Source organism: Meriones unguiculatus, chromosome 3 (genome assembly GCF_030254825.1).
Source record: "Meriones unguiculatus strain TT.TT164.6M chromosome 3, Bangor_MerUng_6.1, whole genome shotgun sequence".
NCBI classification, from domain to species: domain Eukaryota; kingdom Metazoa; phylum Chordata; class Mammalia; order Rodentia; family Muridae; genus Meriones; species Meriones unguiculatus.
Window position 1 is genome coordinate 83891689 of NC_083351.1, and position 13221 is coordinate 83904909.

Below are 13221 nucleotides of genomic sequence, written 5' to 3' on the forward strand. Positions count from 1 at the left end.
CTCTCTTACGAATATTGACGCAAAAATACTCAATAAAATACTTGCAAACTGAATCCAAGAACACATCAAAGATATCATCTACCACGACCAAGTAGGCTTCATCCCAGGCATGCAAGGGTGGTTCAACATACGGAAATCCATCAATGTAATCTACCACATAAACAAACTGAAGGAGAAAAACCACATGATCATCTCCTTAGATGCTGAAAAAGCATTTGACAAAGTCCAACACCCATTCATGTTTAAAGTCTTGGAGAGATCAGGAATACAAGGCACATATCTAAACATAGTAAAGGCAATATACAGCAAGCCTATAGCCAACATCAAACTCAATGGAAAGAAACTTAAATCAATCCCACTGAAATCAGGGACAAGACAAGGCTGCCCACTCTCTCCATACCTCTTCAACATAGTACTTGAAGTCCTAGCCAGAGCAATAAGACAACAAAGGAGATCAAGGGGATACAAATCGGAAAGGAAGAGGTCAAAGTGTCACTATTTGCAGATGATATGATAGTATATATGAGCAACCCCAAAAATTCAACCAGAGAACTCCTCCAGCTGATAAGCACCTTCAGCAAAGTGGCAGGATACAAAATCAACTCAAAAAAATCAGAAGCCCTCCTGTATACCAAAGACAAAAGGGCCAAGGAAGAAATTAGGGAAACAACACCCTTCACAATAGCCACTAATAACATAAAATACCTTAGGGTGACACTAACCAAGCAAGTGAAAGACCTGTTTGAGAAAAACTTCAAGTCTCTGAAGAAAGAAATTGAAGAAGATATCAGAAGATGGAAAGATCTCCCGTGCTCATGGATTGGTAGGATTAACACTGTGAAAATGGCTATCCTGCCAAAAGCAATCTACAGATTCAATGCAATTCCCATCAAAATACCAACTCAATTCTTTACAGACCTTGAAAAAAAGATTCTCAGCTTCATATGGAGAAAGAAAAAACTCAGAATCTCCAAAACAATCCTGTACAACAACAGATCATCTGGAGGTATCTCCATCCCCGATCTCAGGTTGTACTACAGAGCAATAGTAATAAAAACTGCATGGTATTGGCATAAAAACAGAAAGGAGGATCAATGGAACCACATAGAAGACCCAGAAATAAACCCACATACCTATGAATACTTGATTTTTGACAAAGAAGCCAAAACCATTCAATGGAAAAAAGACAGCATCTTCAACAAATGGTGCTGGTCCAACTGGATGTCCACATGCAGAAAAATGAAAATAGACCATATTTATCACCCTGCACAAAACTAAAGTCCAAGTGGATCAAAGACCTCAGCATAAAACCAGATACTCTAAATCTGTTAGAAGAAAAAGTGGGGAACAGCCTAGAACTCATTGGCACAGGAGACAACTTCCTGAACAGAACACCAACAGCACAGTCTCTAAGAGCAACAATCAATAAATGGGACCTCATGAAACTGAAAAGCTTCTGTAAAGCAAAGGACACCGTCATCAAAACAAAACGACTGCCTACAGATTGGGAAAGAATCTTCACTAACCCATTATCTGACAGAGGACTAATATCCAGTATATACAAAGAACTAAAGAAGCTGAAAAGCAGCAAACCAAGTAATCCAATTAAAAAAAAAATGGGGAACAGAGATAAACAGAGAATTCTTGACAGAGGAATATCGAATGGCAGAGAAACACTTAAAGAAAAACTCATCCTCATTAGCCATCAGGGAAATGCAAATCAAAGCGTCCCTGAGATATCACCTTACACCCATGAGAATGGCCAAGATGAAAAACTCAAGTGACAACACATGCTGGAGAGGTTGTGGAGAAAGGGGAACCCTCCTCCACTGCTGGTGGGAATGTAAACTGGTACAACCACTCTGGAAAGCTATCTGGAGCTTTCTAAGACAATTAGGAATAGTGCTTCCTCAAGACCCAGCTATACCACTGCTAGGTATATACCCAAAGTTTGCTCAAGTACACAAAAGGGATACTTGCTCAACCATGTTTATAACAGCTTTATTTGTAATAGCCAGAACCTGGAAACAACCCAGATGTCCATCAACGGAGGAATGGGTACAGAAATTGTGGTATTTTTACACAATGGAATACTACTCAGCAATCAAAAAGGAGGAAATCATGAAATTTGCAGGCAAATGGTGGGATCTAGAAATGATCATTCTGAGTGAAATATCCCAGAAGGAGAAAGACAAACATGGTATATATTCACTTATATCGACCTATAAGATATGATAAACATAATGAAATCTATACACCTAAAAAAGATAATCAAGAGAGCAGACATGGGGTAAGATGATCAATCCTCGTTTAGAAAGACAGATGGGATGTGCATTGAACGTATGACAGGAGTCTACTGAGCACATATGAAAGACTCTGACTAGCAGTGTTTTCAAAGCAAAGACTCATGACCAAACCTTTGGCAGAGTACAGGGAATCATAAGAAAGAAGGGGAGTTAGTCTGATGGGGAAAGGATAGGAGCTCCCCAAGGACCAAATATATCTGGGCACAGGGTCTTTTCTGAGACTGACATTCAACCAAGGACCATGTATGGATATAACCTAGAACCTCCGCTCAGATGTAGCCTGTGGTAGCTCAGTAACCAATTATTTTCCCATAGTGAGGAGAACAAGGACTATTTCTAACAGGAACTCAATGACTGGCTCTTTGGCCTCCCTACCTCCCAAGGGAGGAGCAGTCCTGTTAGGCCACAGAGGAGGGCTTTGCAGCCAGTCCTGAAGATACCTGATAAAACAGGATCAGATGAATGGGGAGGAGGTCCCCCCTATCAGTGGACTTGGAAAGGGGCAGGGTGGAGATGAGGGAGGGAGGGAGGGACTGGGAGGGATTGAGGGATCGGGACATGGCTGGGATACAGAGTTAATAAAATGTAACTGATAAGAAAAAAATAAAATTTAAAAAAAAGAAATAAAACAAAAGCCAACACAACAAAAAGTACTAAACTGTTCCAATATTATTTTTCTGTATTAAATCTGCTTGGGAGCATTTATACAGTTGAGATTTGGACTTTGCAGCTAGAAGAGCTAGTTGGAATCTAGACTTAGTTAATAATGATACTCCCAGCTTAGCTAATGCTTTACTTTGCTTTTTTTAAATTTTAATTTAATTTTATTTTTAATTACACTTTATTTACTTTGTATCCACCCTCTAGTTCCCTCCCTCCTCCCTTCCCAATCCCTCTCTTCTTCCCCCTTCTCCACCCATGCCCCTCCCCAAGTCCACTGGTAGGGGAGGGTTTCTTTTTCTTCCTTTTGATCCTAGTCTGTTAGGTCTCATCAGGAGTGGCTGCATTGTCTTCCTCTGTGGCCTTGTAAGGCTGCTCCTCCCTCACGGGGAGGTGATCAAAGAGCAGGCCAATCAGTTCATGTCAGAAGCAGTCCCTGTTCCCACTACTATGGAACCCACTTAGACACTAAACTGCCATGGGCTACATTTGTGCAGGGATCCTAGGTTATCTCCATGCATGGTACTTGGTTGGAGTATGAGTCTCAGGAAAGACCTCTGTGTTCAAATTTTTTGGTTCTGCCACAGACCGGCCCAGTCGGGCTCCCATCGTCTGCGAGAGAACAAGGCTTTAGACAGGAAGACACGGTTTCAGCGAAGAATTGACAGACAGAGACACCTTGATGGTTTTGACTCTGCTGCAACTTTACTGAAATCAAGCTAGTATTTTTATACAAAAGGCACCTTAAAATTGGCATGCTTCCCAGAACATTCAGACTTTTTACCAAGAATACAAAGTTTACATTTTAACTCAAAATGTAGTCAAACATAAAGCAGTACCCACAAGTAATCTTGGCCTAAAAACTTTTTGATCAGAGGAAACAAAGGAAAAGAAACCTCAAATATAGTTTCATTATTGCTAACCAATGAAGAGGAAAGTCAGGAACTAAGTTAGATGCCTGCCAAAGTCCCTCTCTAAATCAAAATCTAACTACACCTTTGTTAACCATCCTCCCATATGTCCTGCCCAAGATTTATGATCTTCCTTAGGAACAAGGCACTGAAGGGAGAGAGAAACTCCCGCCAGCTGCACCTCTCATGCTATTATTTCCTAAGAAGGAGCGTATTATTATTTCACTATTCTTAATGCCTATTAATACTAAATCTAATTCATTACTTTTTTTAAACTTATTTTTATTAAAGCCTTTAACAATCTACTAATAATAAATTTCTTTATAAAGTTAGTTGTGCTGTTTCAGGTGTCACAGAGAAAGATCAAAGAATTCATTATTCCAGCCCCAGAGCCACAACTGAAGAAGCGTAGAAATCTCAGAACACGTCTCTTTTCCAAGTGGGATGAGTTTGCCAGGGACCTTCCAGGGGGCGTATTTCCAGGGAAATCATATCCCCCGCCCTGTAGCTTATGCTACTATGGCGACACTGGCGTGGGTGTAGCATGTTGCTCTCCTTGTGGACCTCCTATCCTCTCCAGATCTTACTATTTTCCACTTCTTTCATAAGATTCCCTGCATTCTGCCCAAACTTTGGCCGTAAGTCTCTACATCTGCTTTGATTGGTAAACATCATGACCAAAAGCAAGATGGGGAGGAAGGATACCTTGGAGGTAGCCAAGGCGAGCACTCAAGGCAGGAAACTGGAGTGATTAGGCACAGCAGAAAGCATGGTGATGTTGCTGATTGGCTTTCTCCTTGGCCTTACACTCAGCTACCTTTCTTTATCTTTCTTTTTAAAAAATGAATTAAAGTGTTATTTATTATGTGTATGTTTTGGCCTCATGCGTGCTTGGATACCAGCTATATACCAGGTGCCCACAGCAGCCAGAAGAGGCCATCCGATCCTCTGGAACTGGAGTTACAGTAGGTTGTTAGGTGTCATATCCATGCTGGGAATCAAACCCAGGTCCTCTGGAAAACCAGGCAGTGCTCTTAACCACTGAGCCATCTCTCTACCCTCAACCACCTGTCTTAGCCCTTCTGGGACCACCTGCCTATGGGTGGCATCACCACAAAGCGTGGGCCCTGCAGGCCAATTTGATGGAGGCATTTTCTCAGTAAAAGTCCTTCTTCCTAGAAGAAACAAGTTTGTATGAAGTTAACAAAAAGTACTCAGCACAACTAATAATCATCATCTATTATGTAGGTTATCCAGACTAGGTCCTGTCTTGCCGCATTGAACACTCAGCATTTATTGACTCCTTTGTGATGTGCCAGAAGATGATGTTCAAGGTGCTTGCAATAAGTCAGTTAATAAAACAGACTACAATCTTTCACTTCGTGTCATTTCACAATTCAAACCCTAGCTAGCTTATGAAAGCCTTTCTCTACATTCCAAAGTCCCTTCTCAAACTTTGCAGTTATGAATGTAGACATTCCTTAGTTTAGACCAGTGGCTCTCAACTTTCCTAACACTTCAACCCTTTAATACAGTTCCTTATGTTGTGGTGACCCTCAACCATAAAATTAGTCTTGTTTGCTTCTTCATAACTGTAATTTTTATGAACTGCTGTGAATAGTAATACAAATATCTGCATTTTTAGGTGACCTCTGTGTGGCTCTCCTCCTGCCGGCAGCTGTCTCCCCAGCCCGTGAACACAGGAGGGGCACGAGACAAGAAGCGTGCCTGGAACAGCCGGCAAGCACTGCACAGGAATCACAGACACCGGGAACCACAGCACGCTCCTATCATATGAATGGGAACACAGCACCTAATTATCCTATAGGCGCAGGGAGGGGACAGCTAGCAGGGGGCTGTGTCAAAGGCCATATACCAAGTGAGGCTAGGAACATCTGTCTAGAGGCACTCTTCAGATGAAGTCAGGCAGCAGGCAGGGGACCCTGCCAGAAAGAGGGCATCCTACACCTTTGTGCCAAACTCAGAATGGCTGTCCAGATGAGGAGGGCTGAAGCCTCAAACAGCAGGTCCTTCCAACACCCCCGTGAAAGGATTGCTGGTCCCCCAAAGCGTTTAACACATAGGTTATTACACCTTGTAGATCAACGCCTTTTCTCTTTCTCTCCAGCACCAATTGTCATCTCTCTCACTCTGTTGACGCAGCCACCAAAAAGAGTTCACTTGAACAAGTCTGTATTCCTATGTCAGGTTTTATAAAACGGCAATTTACCATCCAACTTTTACTCTCTGAGGTAGAGGGTGATGCATTAGTGTTGATACTTCAATTGCATGAACACTTATAATCTGTTCTCTTTCACTTTGCCTGTCTTCTCTCAATGCAGCATCCACAGGGACCCTCTGAAGTAGCAATTTAGTCACTTTCCCAAAGTGATGGCTCATTTCACTCATTTTTGAGAAAATGTCTGTCAAATATCCAAGTAACTATTATAAGTAACTATTATTTAATCTACCATCAGTCACTCAAGAAAATCAGTAAAATTGCTGTGGAAGGCATTTCAGGGAATCTGATACATAAGCCAGGCATATAGAGCCAGATTCTTCTCACAATAAAAATGAATTTATTAACTTTTTCACAGCTAATATGTGCACAGATTATACATAAGCAACATCAATAAAAGTGATTGAGTGAATCAAGACAATGGCATCAAAATTACACTGATAATGGGTATGTGCTGCCTCACTTGCTCAGTAAAAACAGCTGGGCTGTTTTATGTATGAGTGTCAGTGCTGATAATCCCAGCACTCAAGAGGCTGAGGCAAGAGAATAATGAATTAGCAGCCATTGAGGCCATCCTAGGTTACACACAGCATTTTGGGGAAGATTGAGTCCTTGCTAAACAGTAAGATCACTAACTTTATGACAATTTTGCCCTTGAAGACCTGTGATGTGACAAAATTGGTAGTAAGCATAAAGCATCAACTTTGTCTTTATGGGATGCTGAACCTGTCAAGAGTTATGCTTATCTGAGCTTGGAGCAGAACTCCCTCTGAGACTCTGTTTTTCCTATGAAGGAAGCAACTCTAGTTGTACTGTTGGTCTCATTGTGTTCCTAGTGCTGGGGGACAAACCCAAGCACACAAGGTAAGCACGTCGCTACACAGCCACATGCCCAGACCTACAGTGTAGCTTTCAGACTTGGGCATTTGGCACTTTCGTTCTTGAAAATGAATCAACTGGCCTGGTACTTCAAGGAAAACTACAAAAGCTGAAATAGCATCAAGTCTGCAGCTTCCCAATACATTCCTGATGAGACATGGCGATTACCAACGAGTGTGATATTTTTATGCATATAAATGTGTCATCCCTTGGAAGCCTGTTTGACTCAGTGAGCTGTCCAAACAATTGATTATAGATATTCTAATATCTGGGCACACAGGATAAAGCTCATAGTTCAAAACAGGTGAGTGAACTTTAGTATAACAAGAACATCAAGGTCATTGATTTAGTTTTATATTCCATTTTGTAACTTACATTTTAAAGATACAAATGCTGAGTTGTCCTAAAATATCAATAAAGAGGGTCTGGAGAGATGGCTGAGTGGTTAAGAGTACTAACTGCTCTTCCAGAGGACCTGGGTTCAATTCCCAGTACCCACATGGCAGCTCAGAGCTGTCTGTAACTCCAAGATCTCACACCTTCACACAGACATACATGCACACAAAACACCAATGCACATAAAATAAATAATTTTTAAAGGTATAAATAAAGATATAGACAACTACTTGAAAAGGCTAAACATTCCTTCTATACCATAAATTACTACAAAATGAATTTTACCACCCCCCCCCCCCAGTGGGTAAAGATGTTACCACCAACTCTGGTGATTGATTCCATCTCTGGGATGCAAGTGATGGAAGGAGACATCTGACCTCTACACAGAAGCAATGCACACACACAAAGGAAGTGTGTGTGTATGTGTGTGTGTGTGTGTGTGTGTGTGTACACTTTTTAACATAAGTATTTTGGAGGCTGAAGATGTAGTTCAATGGTTAGAGTATTTGTCCAACATGCCCAAGGTCCTGGGTTCTAACCCAAACACACACACAAAAAAAGAAAATTCAAAGTATCTTTAAAGCAATTCAACCAAAGTTCCTATCCTGACAGTTTGAAGGTAGAAGCTTCTATTAAAGTGAGGTACTGAAGACATGCAAAAGTGTGTTTTAAAAGCAATTGTTTTCACTAACCTGTTATTTTTTCATTAAAATGTATCATTCAGTGTTGCACTATTCGTGTGTGGTGTATGCGCATGTGTGGATTCATGCACATACGATGCCAGAGGAAGATGTCCATTGTTTTACTCCATAATTCTCCTCTTAGTTTTTGTTTCATTTTACTTTTTTTTTTGAGATTATAATATTATATTATTTCCTCTTTCCCTTTCCTCCCTCCAAATCCGCCCTTATATTCCTTCTTGCTCTCTTTCAAATCCATTTCCCATTAATTGTTGTTACATACATACATATGTATGTGTGTTTGTATCCTAAATACACAAAAATAACTTCCTCAGTCACTGTAATGTGACTTCTATGAATTTTTTCAAACTGACCACTGGCACTGGATAGCCAACTGGTGTGCAGTTTCCTGGGGAACACTACTGCTCCCCCTCAGCATCGCTTAATTGCCTGCAGTTCTTTGTGTAGGGCTGAGGCTTTGAGCTTTCCGTGTCTGCTTCAGCATGTTTATTGTGGTTGTTCGGTTCATCTTTAGGCTGCCATGCTGGTGAGACTTTCTGACATTCCTAGGAGACCCTCTCACAGCACACTCTAGGATCCTCTGGGATTTACAGTATTGCTGTCCCCTCTTCGGAAATGTTCCCTGAGCCTCAGAGGACAGGGGTAGGTGTGTGGGTTAGGATTGGGCTCCATAACTCCACATTTTGATTGGTTGTGCTTTTCAGGTGGTTTCCGTCTATTGCACAGGGAAGTTTCATTCTCTTTTCTTTCTTTTAAGATTTTATTTTACACACATAAACACGCACACACATTTTCCTGCGTATATGTGCAGCACTTTTGCCTGATGTCCGCAGGTTTCAGAAATGTTAGTGGATCCACTGGACTGGGGTTACAGACAGCTGTGAGCCGCCATGTAGGTGCTGAAAGAGGGAGGGTGCTCTGAAGGACAGCTAGTTCTTAACCATGCAACCATCTCCACCCCATCCTCCCCTTATTTTCTTTATTTCACCTGTATGAATGCTCTATCTGTACATACACTGCATGCCAGAAGAGGGCATCAGACCCCAGTATAGATGGTTGTGAGCCACCACGTGGTTGCTGGTAATGGAACTCAGGACCTCTGGAAGAGCAGTGTCTTCTCTCCCTCCCCTTATTTTGAGACAGGATCTCTTTCTGAACCGGGAGCTAAAAAGGCAGGCAGCAAGCCGCAACTATCCTTTTTTTCTCAACTCTCCACAGTGCTGAGGCTGTATGCCCATAGAGCTATTCCTGGGTTTTTACACTGGTAGTGGGAATTTCAGCTCAGGTTCCCATCTGCAGCAAAAATTCTTACCTCAGAGCCAGCAATCCTGAAATCCTGTTACTTTTGTTTGAAATAGGGTCTCCCTAATAGCCCTGGCTGTCCTGAGCTATGTTGAATAGGCTGGCCTTGAACTCAGCAGTCTGCCTGCCTCTGCCTCTCAGAATGCTGGGGTTACAGGCATGCACCACCACCATCAGCTCGATTACTGTTATTTTTAAATAAATTATTAAAAATGTATTTAGTTTTCCCATCTCTGAATGCCAACAACTATAACCCAAATAAAAACTTGCTGTTGTCAATCAGCATCCTCGTTCTCTTGACCCCGGTGCTTTCTATTGCTCACCCTTAAAGCCATTTTGCTTTTGAGGGTGGGGTTCGGGTAGTTCAAGACAAGATTTCTCTGTGAAGCCGTGGCAGCCCTGAAATTTGATTTGTTGACCAAGCTGGCCTGAAACTTGAGCTCCTCCTGCCTCTGCCAGAGAGCACTGGGATTAAAGATGTGTACCACCACACCCTTATGGCTATTTTGTAGTGATCTTGGACTCGAGATTCCCCCAGCTTCTGCCTCCTGGGTGCTGGGATTAAAGGTGTGAAGCATCACACCGGTGACTCAAAGGGGTTTTTATCTTCCTTCAGTAAATCAAACACACTGCTGTTCAGTGCTGCTCTTAGGGCCCACTGCACTGGAGGCCTTGTTAGACGGAAACTTCTCCTGCTTTGAACAGCTATTGGACTTGAGTCTTTGCTCAAATGTCATTATCTCAGGAATGTGGTTTACGAATAGTATTGAAAATTGTAAACTCTTCAAGCAGCCCCATCTCCCCGCATCTTCTAACCCTTATGACTAGAATGGCCTATCTCCCTCCAAACTGGCATTATGTATGCCCCAAACCTTTGGAAAACGCTTTGGTGAACATTGAATGAGTTAAAAAAAAAAAAAAAGTTTTCATTTCTGAAGACACATAGACTGATTAGCAAGAAAAAGGGGAATGAAACATAAAGGGAAATGAGGTCAATGACAGCAAAGACTTTAGAAATGGGTGGGAAAGGGATGTGGAAAAGCTCGATGTCTGAAGGTTTCTTTGGGACCTGACACACTGTAAGCAAGAAAAAAAAAAATCGAGGTAAGGGCATGTCATAAAATCGTGTGTGACAGTCTTAAGGACTCGGCAAGGAGCGCTTGCCCTGTGCTTCCGCACCTATTTCCTTTTGATACTCTCCCAAGGAACACAGCAATCCACACCAAAAGACAGCTCAAATACTAAACTTTATATTTAAAAAATGCAAAAACGACAAACAACTATCGAAAAACAGACTCGAAATGCGCCATGTCTCCCGTGCAGTCTTCTCCCTCGCTGGCAGGGATCGCTCCTTCCGCGCAGTTCCCCGGGAAACACGACAGTCTCTCGACGACTTGTTCGGAATCGTCCCTGGGTAAGCAGGTCAGGCGAGGAACCCAACGCAGAATGGTGGAGAAGCAGGAGCAAGGAAGCTCCCACTGCTGGCAGAAGGGGAAGACTCGGGGACGCTCGCCTCAGTTCTCCTCGGGCTTGTCCGCCGGCGGCCCGCTGGGCTGCAGCATTTTCTCCATCAGGTTGAAGCGTACGCGCGCTTTGCTCTCATTCTCGGCAATGGCGAAGTAGTTGAGGAGGTCGAAGTGACCCATGTAGGAGCAGTAGGAGTCCCGGTGCTGGTTCACAAGCCATTCCCACTTGGTGGTGTCGGCGTGGCCCGTGCCGATGTACTTGGACTGCAGGTGCTCCAGCTGGCTGTGGATGGTGTATCGGTCCGTCATCTCGCCGCTTTGCTCTGGGCTTCGAGATCAGACCGCAGACCACGAGCTCCCTCTCAGCGTTCAAAGGAGAGAAGCTCCGGCGCCGCTGCCGCCAAAAGAAGCCTGTATTCCTGCTGGCACTGGAGAACGACGCATGAGTAGAGGCTCTACGCCTAGACGGAAGCGGAAGTGCATTCTATTGCGGGATTGGAGTTGCCTAGGAAACACGGGTACGTCTCCTTATAGAGCCCGCCTACTTCGTAGAGCGTTGTATGACGGTCCACTTAGTGGCTCTTGGGTGATCACGTCCGAATTGAGTGTTGCATTCTGGGACTTGTAGTCCAATGAGTTTGGGTTTGGTTTGGTTTGCTTTGTTTTGTTTTGTTTTGTTTTGTTTCGATTGTTTGCCTGGTTTATGTACGACAGTGTCCAACGGCCTAGAAGTACCACACAACGGCTCCGGGCTACAAAGATGGGGAAATCCAAGAAGGTTATGGCTACAAGCGACCAAGAAAACTAACTCTTGTACCTAGAAGCTAACGCTGCGGCCTGTTCCGCCCTTGGTCCCAGCTTTGTCCCTTAAGATTTGGGTACTGGGGAAAGCTTGGTGATCAGTGTCAGCACCAATCGTTTCCCATGGGGGCTTCCACATCAAGCTACAGTTCCTCACCCACTTCATCCAAGGCCGCTCGCAAGCATTTCTTTGAAGTCAGTTGTGGCTCAAGACAAGCAACCTTTCTTTCCTTTGCACATTGTGTTTTTCTGCCTAATTCGAGCCTTATGTTCAAGTTAGGGGTTACACACTTCTTCTTGAGGGAAAGATTATGTTCTGCTTTTATGACATCCTTTATGGATACTCATATATTCTGATGGTGACTGTACCCTCAAAAAGACCACTTGAAGAATGGGCCAAGAGCAATCATAGCCAAAGAGAAGGACAATTGGAGACTATTTGAGAATACAGTAATTTGGGGTTTTGTTTGTTTGTTGTTGCTTGTTTTGAGACTGGCTTTGAGCTTACAGCAATCCTCCAGCCTTTACCTCCTGAATGCTGAGATTACAGGTGTGTGTTGCTATATCCACTATTTATCCTTCTGTTTCAATTTTGTCATAATAGGCATTTTGCCAAGCAGTGGTGGTGCACACCTGTAATCCCAGCACTAAGGAGGCAGAGGCAGGTAGATATCTGAGTTTGAGGGCAGCCTGAGCTACAGAGCTAGTTCCAGGACAGTCAGGGCTACACAGAGAAACACTGTCTCAAAAAACCAGCCAACCAAATACCACCCAAAACAACATAATAAACATTTTATCCCTAAAATATAGGCTATAAGGCATCCTTGTGGGTTCACACTCCAGCCATACTGCACCTTGCCTTCTGTTACTGTTTGTACTTTGGGACAAGGCCTCAAATTCTCCGCACCTGCTTCAGACTTTGAAGTACCATGTTAGAGGTCAAGTGGCTGTGTCCGGCTTCCTTTTCCCCTTTTTATTATTTACAATTTCACTGGTGGTTTGTTTCAGTTTGGGTTTGGGGGGGCAGGGTTGTTTGTGGTTTGGGTATTGGGAAGGGGTTTGTTTTGTTTTGTTTGTGGGGGAGAAGTTCAAGACAGGATCTCTGTGTTTAACCCTGGCTGTCCTCAAACTCACAGAGATCCATCCACCTGCCTCTGCCTCCCACATGCTGAGATTAAAGGAATGTGGCAACATCGCCCTGTTGGTCTGTTGTGCCTCTGCTGCTGTCCATTGTGGATTCAAATTCTTTGCTCATTTCTTATCAGCACAGAAGAAAATAAGTTTTTCATTTTCTTAGCAATTTTAGGAGCTCTTTATATATTAGGGTTTTGGCTCTCAAGTTATATACAAAAAGGTGTCTTTTTACTGGTCTGAGATTTTTTTTTTAAACCTCTTCATGAGAACTTACTTTCCCCGAGATGTACAAAGATTTATTTGGCTTACACATCCTAATCACAGTTTAGTATTGAAGCAAAACAGGCCGAGAACCTGGAGGCAGGAACTAAAAGCAGAGACCATGGAGGGTATTCCTTACTGGCTAGCTCCCCATAGTGCAATCAG

General features: G+C 43.1%; 1 protein-coding gene across 1 annotated transcript; it reads right to left on the reverse strand.

The window, feature by feature from the left end:
* Positions 1–10622: 10622 nt before the first annotated feature.
* Sf3b5 (splicing factor 3b subunit 5) lies at positions 10623–11335 on the reverse strand. Its single transcript, XM_021662173.2, has one exon. The coding sequence runs from the start codon at positions 11167–11169 to the stop codon at positions 10909–10911; it is 261 nt and encodes an 86-aa protein (XP_021517848.1). The 5' UTR covers positions 11170–11335; the 3' UTR covers positions 10623–10908.
* Positions 11336–13221: the final 1886 nt, after the last annotated feature.

Bases quoted from the DNA above. Each gene is read 5' to 3' on its own strand.
- Sf3b5 (XM_021662173.2), bottom strand. From the start codon at position 11,169: ATGACGGACCGATACACCATCCACAGCCAGCTGGAGCACCTGCAGTCC.